This window comes from Rhamphochromis longiceps, linkage group LG16, assembly GCF_057381845.1.
Source record: "Rhamphochromis longiceps isolate RC_006_pf linkage group LG16, R_longiceps_female_GT1.1, whole genome shotgun sequence".
NCBI lineage: Eukaryota > Metazoa > Chordata > Actinopteri > Cichliformes > Cichlidae > Rhamphochromis > Rhamphochromis longiceps.
Window position 1 is genome coordinate 29,214,112 of NC_140572.1, and position 14,067 is coordinate 29,228,178.

Here is a 14,067-nt window from a genome sequence, read left to right on the forward strand (position 1 = left end):
CTCGTCTTTATTTTGTTTTGTGTGTAACAAAAGGCCGAGCACCCCGACACCTGTAAGATAGAGGGGCTAAGCTAAGACAGTTTTAACCGAGAAAATGCTTGTTTTACTCCCTTCATGCAGCTCAAATTTACTTGCTGTTCTGTACTCTAGGATGAAGAGAGGACCTGAACTGTCAGCTGATCACCACCTGGTAGTGATTAGGATAAAGTGACAGAGAGGATGCTGGAAAGACCTGGTGGACCTAAACATAGTGAGGTTGCGCTGGGAACACCTGGCAGAAGCACCAGCCTGTGACATCTTTGACTCCCACCTGCAGCAGAACTTCAACAGTTTTCCAAGGAAAGCTGAGGACATTGACTCAGAGTGGACCATATTCTACACATGCAATGTTCAAGTAGCTGCACAAAATTGTGGCTGCAAGGTAGTTTCTGCCTGTAGTGGTGGTAATCTCCAAACCAGATAGTGTATACTGAATTGAGTCTGTTAGACTTCTGAGGCAGCAGAATGTTTCTGGCAAACCAAGCAGTGTCCAGTTCTAACAAAAGTTCTAAATCAAAAATGTAGGAGTGGAAGGGGTTTTGTGAGACCATGGAAGAAGACTTTTGGTCCAACTGGGCTCAATGTAATATTCCACACCTCCATTGTTGAGGCTGCAGCTTCCATCTGTGGCTGTAAGGTGGTTGCTGGTTGGTGTCTGTCGTGCTATAAACAGCTCATGCTATTGTGTCAGCTCGACACAATCTCACATTTCCTAATAAAAATGGCAAAGGAAGGAATTACCATCATTATCCCCTACCAGTATTAATTCACAGAACAGGTAACACCTTAAATGAAGCATATATGACAAGACATATTTTTTGACATACTTTTCTTTTGGGGACAATGCTATTGTACAGTTCAGTACTTTCTGTGTGAGAGCCACTCGTGGAGATTAAAAAAAGGAAGTGTTTGCTGAACAGTCGGCCCACTGTCTGAGTAGAGGACTGTTTTCTTCTCCTGAGTGAACTTAAATTTTGCAAAAATTGCACCCAGTAGGCCCTACATCTTATTCCATGGCCTCCCACACCTCAGTTTTTGCTTTAGCTGATTTTATAACTGCACTATGCTTGTCCTACCTGAACTAATCTAAACATATACTGAAATTTAGTGCCCACTATCTCATTCAGGGATTACCATTATTACGGGCAGCAAGCACTTTGGAACTACAGTCACCTGTAGCTGCCGCATTATTGTAGGTGTGGAACTGGCACTAGGCAAAGAAAACCAATTCTTTGATTTTCTTGTTACAATAATAATAATAGTAATAATAATAACTGGGGTTTGTTTGTTTGTGTGTTTATGCATGAGTTAGTCTGCATTTGTGATTGTAGGCCTATTTGTTCCTGTGTTCTATGTGGAACTTCATGAAAAGGGGTTGGATATTCCATCTCTGATGTTTGGCCATTGGAGTAACATTGCATCCAGTGAAAAGATCTTGTGTGCATTTGCTGTACGTTGGTATAAGTTCATGAGCATGATCTTTCTGCATATATATGTACTTTATTTTAAATAAATTCATAAAAAGGCACAATTTTAGAGTATTTAATAAATTGTTTTGTTTAGTATCCAGGGAATATTACATGTCGCAAAGTAGCTTTTGCAAAATAATTTTAAAATAAAGAATTGCATTGGTGTGAATTCAAATATGTCTCTGACCCATAATATGAATGCTGAATGTTATTCTCCAACAGAGCAAAGATGCTCTAAAAGAGCCTCATTTTGAACGAAGACATTTATTTTCTCTCAAAAAGAAACCTTTGATATGATTGCCTTATCTTTGGTAAATTAAATCCATACATAAATGGGGTGAGCATAGGTTGAAAAATGAGGACATACATAGGCAAAATTATACGAACTTCATCTGGTAACTTAGAAACTACAAACCTGAAGTCAATAAAGTAACAAATGCACCCAAAAAAAAGGTTTGACACAGAGATGATCTGAGGAGTGCAAGTAGTCACAGCTTTCTGCTTGTTTTCTTTCGATGTTTTTCGACAAACTCCCAAAATCTTCATGTAAGAGACTAAAATGAGACTGAAGGGTATGAAAACACTCAGAATTGCGAAGGATATATCAGAAATAAAGCTTTGGATTGAAACTGGACATGAAAGTCTAATTATTAATTGGTGGTCACAATACACGCTGTGAATAATATTTCCACAAAACTTCAAACTGAAGATGAATGAAAATGAGAAAATAAAACTAAGAAATGAATACACCCACACAAGCAGAATCATCATAAACACTCTCTCTGTCTTCATAATAACATTATAGCGTAATGGATGACAGATTGAGATATATCTGTCATAAGCCATGGCTGCTAAACTGCAAAGCTCAGCAGGTGCACTTGTGTACAAACAACACATCTGCAGAAAACACCACGGCACAGTCACCTCGTGGCTGTCTGAAAACATCTGTGAGAGCAAAAGAGGATACAGTGATGTGCTGGCATTTATTTCATTCACACATAAATTACAAAGTAGTATATACATTGGCTCATGCAGCCTTCTGTCCACACGTATGACCACAATAAGGACTGTGTTTGCCACACATATAGAGAGGTACCAGACGAGTATTATTATGAAATAAAGGTATTTCAACTCTCCAATATTTCCATAAGCAGACAGCACAAATGAAACAATCTCACTTGAGTTTCCCATTTTCTCTATAATATGTTACAGTGGATAAGATAGATCAGTAATAATGATATATTATATTCATTAGAAAGAAATACCAGACATCAATATAGCTGAGCAAAGTTTCTATGATATCATTCAAATGCTGTTTTACACACACGTTACCTGATTATGGCACATTCCTTCTCAGCAGCTGTTGCACCTGTTGTACAATGTCCACATTAGCAATCAAAAACAAACAGCAAGTAGTTTTATACTTTAAACGATTTAAGATTCAATTACACAGATTCTTACATATTAAGAACTCATAACAATAAACTCAGCTGCTTCCCTCCAGGTTGAACAAGACAAAAATAAGCTTCTGCTAATATTTATAGCTGCAACACAGAGGAGGAGGAGGAGGAGGGACAAACGGTGGCATTCTTTTCTTTTGACAGATATTCCTGAGTTTTTGTTTGTTTTAAATAAGATACTGTCACGTCCGGTGTGGCAGACGTGTGGAGTTGTAGAAAGGACCCAAAAGGCGGCAGCTCTGGTGCAGGTGAGTATTTATTTACAGGAGTGGGTACAAACAGCAATGGTGGGTGAACATGAAACTGGAAAACCTAAACTGGGTAAAACTAACAAAACAAACCAGAAACGAAGATGCAGGGAGGTCCGGGGAAATACATACTGAGAGACACAGGGAGACCAAGGGGAAACAACATAGACGAACCAGCAACGACTAAGACAGAAGACAAGACTTAAAAACACTCAGAGAACACAGGGAGATCACACACAGGTGGGGGACACAGCTGGGCGTGATTAACGTGACGAGACTCGGGAGGCAAACTGAAAACACTCACATAAGACGCAGACCTTCAAAATAAAACAGGAAATGGTAAATGGCCTGTATTTATATAGCGCTTTTACTAGTCCCTAAGGACCCCAAAGCGCTTTACATATCCAGTCATCCACCCATTCACACACACATTCGCACACTGGTGATGGCAAGCTACATTGTAACCACAGCCACCCTGGGGCGCACTGACAGAGGCGAGGCTGCCGGACACTGGCGCCACCGGGCCCTCTGACCACCACCAGTAGGCAACAGGTGAAGTGTCTTGCCCAAGGACACAACGACCGAGACTGTCCAAGCCAGGGCTCGAACCGGCAACCTTCCGATTACAAGGCGAACTCCTAACTCTTGAGCCACGATCGAAAGACATACACGCAATGACACAACACACAAACTTCACACAGACTGGGGAACACATAGGAACATGAAAACAAAACCCAGAATAATAATAACTACTAAAACATAAACACGGAGTCACAAACTCTGGATCATGACAGATACACTGTAAAATCATTACATCAACACATCAGTTATTACAAGTCTTTAGTATTGTAGAAGATAACTTTTTTCTTATTATTAAGGGAATTCAAATTTCTCCACAAATGTTTTGAAACAGCCTAAAACTTGCCTGACCTGAACCTGAACAGTGTTCGGTTACTGGATGAATGTGCAAACCACCATTTGTCCATAGGGTGCACATGGGACCAGGATGATTGATTTTGTAATTGTATCTTCAGTTCTGTATGTTCTGTACACTTGAGTGAAGATTGGCACTAAGCTATCAACTGATTGCCATCTGGTGGTGAGTTGGATCAGGTGGCGGGGGGGGGGGAGGATGCTGGACAGACCAGGCACACTCAAGTGTATAGTAAGGGTGCACTGGGAATGTCTAGCAGAGGCCCAGTCAGCGAGATCCTAGACTCTCACTTCTGGCAGACTTTAATAGCATTTCTAGGGACGCGTCCCGCATGGTGTTATGTCCCGGCCTAGGAGTAACCGGGACCCAACATGAAGGTGCAACTCCGCGCTCCAACCACTCCTGAGAAAGGTCAGCAAAGGCGCATGAAGGTGCTAGCAGCAATTTATTTACTTCGGACATGAGCTGTGCCCAAAATAACAAACAGAAAGATTTCTAATGTTCCTTAAGCTTTCCTTTTAAAACAAATGCGAACAAAAGACAATTTTCTAACCTACACTCCCTTGTCAAAAACATGAGAAAAAGGGTTCAACAAAAAAGGGCTTCTCACTCCTACTAAATCTGCTGCAGTGCTCAATATATACAGTGAATACACAATTACAAGCAATGTTTAAACAACTATTTACAAAGGTGCTCTTATCTCACACAAGATATCTCATTTACTGACAGCTCACACATTGCAAATTTTGACCCGATTTTTCTTCCTTTCAGCTGATTGGCCAATGTCATATCAATCACAAATGTAACAATCCAATCAGCGAACAGATGTGTTTGGCTGTTGAAGGAGTGCTAAATTTGTGATTGACATGACATTGATCAATCAGCTGAAAGGAAGAAAATTCGGGTCTAAATTTGTACTTGTAAGTTGAAATCCACACACAGCCAAGAATCTGAGCGCAGAGTTTTTTATTTTTTCTTTGTATCTGTAACCAGACCTTAACAAAAAAAAGTTGTAACTTGTGTAAATATTTTTTTTACAAACACAAATCTTTTTTACACACATGCAAATTCTCATCTGTAGATGCACATACCATTCATTCATTCTAAAACCTTTATCACCAAAGGTATCATTACACCTTTAATCATGAATAATAACATTCCTGATGAGTTCCACAATTTCATAAACATTAGTGCCCCCATTAGAGATGCAGACCTTTGAACTTGGTGAATAAACTGAGCACTTATAAAAAACTTAAAAACAACTGAAGGAACGGATGTCTCCTCTTTAGTATAGAAGATTGTCTGGACTGGTTGTGGAAGGAATTACCTTCATTATCCCCTACACTGTTAAAATTGTTATTTCTCTTCTTCTTTCTGCTGTTTAGTTTTCTACAGTTTATTCTATTCACTGCAACTGAGAAATACTTACCTCTTTAACATTCATGGAGCCTTATTTCTTCAAAGGGACAGAAAAGGTGTTAGAGAGAAGTAAAACAAGTAAGTAAGGTAAGTTAGGAGGGAGCAGGAAGGAGAGCTGGAAGGGGAGCGCCCGATCTGGCTTCCCACACCTCCCCACCGGATCAGGCTGTATGCTCTTCCTCCCCACTGCCTCTCAGAAAAAGGAACAAGAGCAGAGGGGAGAAGAGCGGAACATTTTCTTTAGCTGATTTTATAACTGCATTATGCTTGTCCTACTAGACCTAGTCTAAATATATAGTGAAATGTAGTGCCCACTATCTCATTCAGGGATTACCATTACTACAGGCAGCAACCACTTTGGAATTACAGCATTATTGCAGGTGAATGCGGCACCTGCATGAGGAGGCAGTGCCACTTACTTTAATTTAAAATACCAAGATAGCAACAGACTCTGTGATACAGTGGAATGGATGTACTGACTCGAGGGCAAATCCGCTCCACTGTGTCACCCAATTCTGGAACTGGCACTAGGCAAAGAAACCCGGTTCCTTGATTTTCTTATAACAAAATAACTGGGGTTCTTTTTGTGTGTGTGTTCATGCATGAGTTAGTCTGCATTTGTGATTGTAGGCCTATGTGTTCCTGTGTTCTATGTGGAACTTCATGAAAAGGGATTGAATATCACAATTATGTTGTTTGGCCTTTGGAGTAACATTGCATCCAGGGAAAAGATCTTGTGTGCATTTGCTGTACGTTGGTATATGGTATCATGAGCATGATCTGTCTGCATATATATTCCCTCTCTCACTGTTCTGGGGTGACGATGTTAAGGACAGTGTAAGAACCAAAATTTGGTTTCCTGCTTAAGAGCAATACAATACTATAGAGGGTTACATGAGCCTGTTAGTTTATTTTAAATAAATTCAAAAAAAGACACAATTTTGGACTTTTTAATAAATTGCTGTGTTTAGAATTTAGAAAATTTTTTTTTTTTTTTTTTTTTTTTTTTTTTACTAAGTAATAAACAATATTGTGCAGCACGCAAGATAGACAGCGCACAGTGTGCTTTGAGGCAGCAGCCAAGAAAGCTTTAGTCCGCGTCTGTGAATACCCATGTGTGCATACCTGTGTGGATCAGCATGCTTGCATTCCAAAGGTTTCTCCATGTAATGATCTGCTAGGGAGTGTGGGGGGGCCTCAGCCCCGTCCTCCAGGGTGTGAAGCGGGTATGGAGGAGATCAAAACTCCAGACATCCAGAGGCCCCCAGAACACAAAAGACCATGGAAGACCAACAGAGGGGCAGCCGCGCCACTGTTCCAGTAAGAGCTGAGGAGAGTCCCAGATGAGGGCTCACTCAGCAGCCGCGGAGCAGAAGTCAGGGGGAGTTGCAGTGACGCGCCCGTGAGCTCCGCCGGCCCCCAGCTGCGCCTGAGTGACCGAGCCCTAGGCCGAGAGGCCGGGGGCACCCCACCTCCAAAGGGGGCCCGAGCGAGCCCCAGGCCCCAGGCCCCGACAAGCGGCCGCCAAGGAGTGAGCCGGTGTGTACCCGGACGCCCACCCCCAGACACAAAGAACCACCAACACACCGACACCTGAGGGAGTCCGCCACCGGCAGGGGAAGTGGTGGTGGGTGGAGATAGGCCTCCAAACCTTGGAGGGCCTGAGGTGTCCCCAGAGAGGTGGCGTCTGATACCCAACCTGACATATAGACACAGACATACAGGCACACACAGACACAAACATCCATTCCCACCCTCATGCTCTCATATGCACTCACTCCACACTCAACCAACGTGGAGACAGACATAAAGAGACGCTGTACACACAATCACACTCCCCAAGCGTACTCTACAATCCGGGTCTAGGTACCCTTGCCCCTGGAGGGGGGAATTGCACCCAGACCCAGGTGGTGTTACCCTTTTCCCTGCGGTGGGGAGAGGCAGACCACCCCGACTCCGCAGCAGCAGGGAGGCCCCACACCCCAGACCGCAGTCGGACGGCCAACTCCTCCTACTAGCCCTCCCGCTCCAGCAGGCCGCAGAGAATGGGGGTGGGAGAAGACTCCAAACCTCCCTCCACCCGCTCATTGTAGTGTTGATGCATATGTGTTCTAAGGTGCAATTAAAACCCAGGAGGGCATGGAGCTACCTGCCAAGGAGCAGCAGGTAAGCGCATAGTCCCTCCTGCTAACCCTCAATGACTAAGTGTATTTAAAATTGAGAGGTGGGCAACGACGTCAGGGGTGAGGTATACACCCTGATGGTGATTTGGACTCCGTGATTGTGCCCACCCCCAAGATCCTATATGTATGTGTAATGAGAGTGTGACTAATGTGAATGTCTAAGATGTGGGATAAAATTGAGGCAGAGGCAGCCAGAAGGGGACGGGGGGGGGGGGTAGCCTCCTCTGCACCCTGGTGACATACCCCCACTCCAAGGCCCTGCATGTGTGGGTGGTTGTGGAGGAGCGGGAAGAGGGAGGCAGCTGGAGATGGGGAGGGAAGGAAGGGAGGGGCAAGTGACCCCTCCCTGGGGCCAGCTCCCCCGCTGACCCCAGTAGGCACTCCCACCCTCCGCGACCCGCCAGGGAAGGGGGGCCCAGGCCCATCAGACCGGGGCCCAGTGCAGTAGCGCCCCCCGGCTCCACAGAGCCCTGGACAGTCCACCCAACCCCACCACAGAGAAAACTGCACCCACCCCACCAACCACACATCTTCCAGACTACATAAGACGGTAAACGCCCAGGCTGAGATCTTCCTCCACCTCTCCTGTATCTCCCCCTCCTGCAGAGAGTTCCTGAGAGAAGAAAGCTCCTGCCAGATGTGACCATCCCCCCCACCAGTTGAAGAGCCCCCCAGGCGGCTCGATGCACCGGCGGCACCCTGCTCCAGGGCCGGGCCCCCATGCACCCACCCGCCCACAACCCCGGCAACACACCAACCAGGACCCAAGCCCCCGAGGCCCGGCCCGGGCCCCCGCCCAGAGACGGAGCACCCCCAGAACCCCACGCCCATCCCGGACCCACCCAGGGGCAGCCAGGTTGCCAGGTCAGTAACCCACGTCCGTCAGCACAGACCCTCCCCTAGCCCCGCTGCACGCAGCCGCGAGGAAACAGTCACCTGAGAGCCAACAGAGCCCTCAACCGGACGTGACCGCTACCCCGGGTTGAGCCCCCCAAGGAAGATGCCTCCGGGGAACCCCCCGACGCCCTAAGCCTGTCCCTACCCCCTCACCAATCACAACAGTGAAGGCGGGACCAAACTATGACCCCCCACCCCCACTAGGTGATGGAGCTGATAAAAGGGGCCCAGAGCAATTGATCTGATGTGGTGGCAGAGGCTGTGTCAAGACTAATGTAATCTAATAGATAATTTCTATATTGGTTAGAATTAAGATTATTTTTATTTTTCCAGTTCATGAGGACTGTTTTCTTGGCTATGCATAGGGCAGTGAAGATCATATGGGCTATATTCTTTTCTGAAGTGACATTATCTAAGCTGCCCAACAAACACACTAAGGGGGAGGTTGGAATGTTACATTTCAGACATTTTGATAAGTCTTCACATATCTCGCGCCAAAACTTTTGCACTGGTGGACAGAACCAAAGAGCGTGGATGTAATTGTCTGGTGTATTGCCTTGACAGTGTGAGCAGTTGTTGGAAGATGTAAAGCCCATCTTGAACATCCGATGACCTGTATAGTGCACTCTATGAAGTATTTTGTATTGTATTAATTGCAGACTGGGATTTTTAATTAATTTAAAAGTTTTTAAGCAAATCTGAGACCAGAAGTTTTGGTCTAGGTTGACTGATAAATCTGCTTCCCACTTTGCAGTAGGAAGGGATATTGATTCATCTAATTTAGAAAGTGTTCTGTATATTTTAGGTAATAATTTGGGGGATTTAAGAGTAAGAAAATGTGCCGCACTTAGTGGTGTTTGTAATTCAACTTGACTGAGGTTAAATTTCTTTTTTACTATGGATTTAATTTGTTGATATTCTAAAAACCTTGTCTTGTTGATCCCATATTGTTCAACTAGTCTGTCAAATGGAATAAATTCTGTTCCCTCTAATATATGTTCTAAGTATTTAATTCCTTTACAACTCCATTCTGGGAAATTAATCATATTATTGTTTTGTAATATGTCAGGGTTATTCCAGATAGGTGTACGTTTGCATGGGATTAATGAAGACTCCGTTATTTTTAGAAACTCCCACCATGCTGTTAGAGAAAAGCTGATGTTGATACTTTTAAAGCATTCATGTCTTTTGATGTTTGAGCTAATAAATGGTAGGTCTGAAATCTCTAGATCCTTGCATAGTGCCTGTTCAACATCTAGCCAGGGCTCAACTAAGAAGGTATGTTTTAACCATTCTGAGATGAACTGAAGCCTGTTGGCTAAGAAGTATTGGTGAAAATTAGGCAGATCTAATCCTCCTCTATCCTTGGTTCTTTGTAGCGTTTTTAAGCTAATACGCGGGGGTTTATCTTTCCAAAGGAATTTGGAAATATATGAATCCAGAGATCTGAACCAATCTTGTGATGGTTTGTTAGGGATCATCAAAAATAAGTAATTTATTTTTGGCAAGATCATCATTTTTATAGTGGCGACCCTTCCCATGAGTGATATGGGTAAAGATTTCCATCTAGTCAGATCGCCTTCTACTTTCTTTAGAAGTGGGATGTGGTTTAGTTTAGTTAAGTCTGAAAGCTTAGGAGAGATATTAATACCTAAATATTTAATGTTTCCGGATTGCAGTGGAGCAGAGGAAGAATTATGGAAGGAGCAGTTAATGGGGAGAACTGTAGATTTTGGCCAGTTAATTGAATAATCTGAAACTCTTGAAAACCAGTTTATTAAAGTAATTACCTCAGAGAGGTTGGTTTGTGTGTTTTGCAGAAAAAGCAACACATCATCCGCATAGAGACTGATTTTATGTTCTATGTTCTTACATTTTATGCCCTTAATTGTTGTAGCCTGTCTAAATGCTGCTGCTAGAGGTTCGATAAAAATTGCAAAAAGTGAGGGGGAGAGTGGGCATCCCTGTCTGGTGCCCCTCAGGAGACAGAAGCTGGAGGATGTCTGGTCATTTGTTCTGATACGAGCCGTTGGGGAATTGTATAATATTCTTATCCAGTTTATGAAAGAGTTTCCAAAACCAAATTTGTGTAAAGTTGCGAATAAAAATTTCCAATTAACTCTGTCAAATGCTTTTTCTGCATCTAGAGATAATATTATGGCTTCGATGTTTTTATCGTATGAGTAGTCTATTAAATTAAGTAATCTACGAGTGTTTGTTGAGGAGTGCCGACCTTTTATGAAACCAGTTTGGTCAGGATGAATTAAGAGGGGGGTCATTTTCTCTAATCTCTTTGAGAGAGCTTTGCAGATTATTTTAAGGTCTACATTTAAAAGAGAAATTGGACGATAGCTTGAGGGAAATAAAGGGTCTTTGCCTGGTTTTAGCAGGAGACTAATGTTGGCAGAATTCATATTTGGTGGTAGTCTGCCCTTTTCCTCGATTTCCTGCAACATGCTGTGGAATACTGGTGCCAAAATTGTCCAGAATTCTTTGTAGAATTCTGCAGGGAAGCCGTCTGGACCTGGAGCCTTATTATTGGGCATACTTATCAGGGCTTCCTGGAGTTCACTTGGCGTCAGTGGCGAATCCAATTCCATTGCTTGACTGTCTAGTAATTTTGGAAGAGTTACGTTGTCAAGAAACAGATCAATTTCATTTTTAGATGGGTTTATTTGTGGTGAGTATAAAGTTTCATAGAAATCCCTAAAAATGTTGTTTATTCTTCCAGGATCATATATTGTGTTCCCCGATAAATCTTTAGCAGCACATATAGTTGTTTTTTCTTTATTTATTTTTAGCTGGTTAGCTAGAAATCGACCTGATTTGTTACTGTGTTCAAAATTCTGCAAGCGAAGTCTTTGTATAAGGAATTGTGTTTTTTTATTAATAGTTTCATTTAATTCTAGTTTTGTTTTGCATATTTTGTTCAATGTTTCCTGATCTTGGTGGGACGCGTAGGCTTCTTCTAGTGATTTGATGTTTTTTTCTAATTCCTGAATATTTTTGTTTTCTTCTTTCTTTTTGTGTGATGAGAAAGAAATTATTTTACCTCTCATCACAGCTTTCCCTGCTTCCCATAGAACAGAAGCAGATATTCCGGGAGTGTCATTAAAGTCTAAATATGAAGTCCATTCCTTTTTAAAGTATTTAATAAAGTCTTCATCTTTAAGTAGTGATATATTAAATCTCCAGTTTTTACTTGGCGTAGTATTATTCTTGTGCATTAGTGTTAAAGATACAGGAGCATGATCGCTGACAGCTATAGGATGAATCTCAGTGTCTGAAATGTCACACAGCAGTGAGCTGCTGACCAAAAAATAATCCAGACGAGAGTAAGAGTGATGAACATGCGAGAAAAAAGTATATTCCTTACTGGTGGGGTGAAGAGAGCGCCATGCATCGCAAAGACCAAAGTCGTTCATATACTGTTTGATTATATTTGTGGACTGCCAATTACGCTGAGTTCCTGTTGTGTTGAGCCTATCCATTTCTTCATTTAGTCCAAGGTTGAGGTCACCGCCAAGAATGAGTGTGCAATCAAGGTGTTCAGAGAGTGCACTAAAAAAACCGTGGAAGAATGAGGGTTCATCAACATTTGGACCATATATACTAACAATACATAGTTTTTTGTTCAATATTGATAGTTTAATAATTAGAAATCTACCCTCTGGATCTATAACTGTATCGAGTACTGTAAAATTAACATTTTTATGTATTAAAATTGCTACTCCCCGTTGTCTAGAATTATAACCGGCTGCAAACACGTTAGGAAACTCAGGTGTTTTAAGTTCATTTAAACCTGTGACAGGTTTGTGAGTTTCTTGTAATAAAACAACATCTGCCTGTAGTTTTTTAAGCTGGTTAAATATTTTTAACCTCTTTCCTCTGGTGCCAGCTCCATTTACATTCCATGTGACAAACCTCAGCATGCCCTTAATTGTGCGTGTATGTTTAATGATGTATGCTGGGTGTTTCGTTTAGACAGGTGGAGAGAATATGGAAACATCCCTTGTTTGTAAATAGAAAGAGAAAAAGAAGTGTGGTGAGAGACTCCATAAGTCTGACTATGTGTGTGAATATTCACTAATATGAACAAGCGTGGCTTGCTTATGTGTCCTGCAAGTCTGTGCGTGCTGTGAGGCTGTTGTGAATGTGCTGCCGTTGAGCTGATGTGTTTGCGTGATCGTGTTGTGAAAATATGTAGAAATAGAGGGTGTTGTTTGTAGGTGAGTGGGGAAGTAGGTGACCACAGCAGTGAAAGACAAGAGAAAGAAAGAAACCACATGAACTGTGAGCGACAACAAAAAAAAAGAGACGAAACGGAAACATTCCAATTAAAGCAATGACGGAGGGTGACGGTGTTATATCTGCTATGACATCCTACTGATATTACTAGGTTAAACACATTTTAAAGGAGAAAGTGTGAATGAATAAGAAAAGAGTGTAGCGGGTTCTTATCTGGAGTGCAGTCAGTATAACCACGGTGTGGTGCCGGGGTCGCGGTACAGCTGTCCGTCCACGTAGAGCCGGTCCACAGCGATGACAGCACGGGAGCCTTTCTGGATAAAGCTACGTCGAACTGGGAACAGGACCTTGCGTCGTTCCAGGATCTCTTTGGGGAACTGGTCGTTCACGCTGAAGTCCGTTCCTTTCAGCTCTCTGCCGCGACTCTTCACCTGTTCCTTTTGTTTGAATTGGCTGAATTTGGCCACAATAGGCCGTGGTCTCCCGGTCCGCGACCGCGCGCCCCCCAAGCGATGTACTCTATCGAAGTCGATGTTCTTTACGGTGTCCTCCGGCAGCTTCAGGTGGATTTTAATGAAGCTTTTCACCGTTGCCTCTGCGTCCTCTCCGGCAGTTTCTGGAATACCAGAAAACACAAGATTATCTCTCATGCTACGGGCTTGTAAATCGATAACGGACTCTTTTATTTTTTTATTTTCAATGTTTAGCTGGGTCACGTTATCGGTGAGAGATTTAACCGACTCCCGTAGCGTGGCATTTTCAGCGGCAAGCGTTTCCACCTGCCGCTGGCTGAATTCCAGGGATTCTCTCAGAGATTTAAATTCCCGGTGTAAGATCTCCACCAGGGACAGCCTCGCATCGAAACTGGACAATCGCTTGTCGATGGACTCCATGATTTCTGCGATGTCTTTGCCGGCAGGCGATGTTGTACCGGGGGAGTCTGCCTGGCGACTTCTCTTCGATGACGGCGTCTCGATTTTGGCCGGGGAAGATGCACTCTGGGCCTTATGCATTACTAAATCTTGAAAACAGCGGTCGATGTAATCTTGGAGAGCGTCTAAACTCTCCCCGTTGTCCTCCAGGGTGTTAGAGATGATAAAATAGATGTTGTTAGTTATATGACAATTGATTAGTATATTTGGTAATACTGAAGCTTGGAAAACCTTTGTT

The 14,067-nt window shown here is 43.1% G+C and overlaps 1 protein-coding gene across 1 annotated transcript; it reads right to left on the bottom strand.

Moving 5' to 3' along the window:
• Nucleotides 1-1,772: 1,772 nt before the first annotated feature.
• On the bottom strand, nucleotides 1,773-2,699 carry LOC146651355 (olfactory receptor 11A1-like). The gene has a single exon (XM_085384915.1). It carries the CDS (start codon nucleotides 2,697-2,699, stop codon nucleotides 1,773-1,775), a length of 927 nt encoding a protein of 308 aa, XP_085241041.1.
• Nucleotides 2,700-14,067: the final 11,368 nt, after the last annotated feature.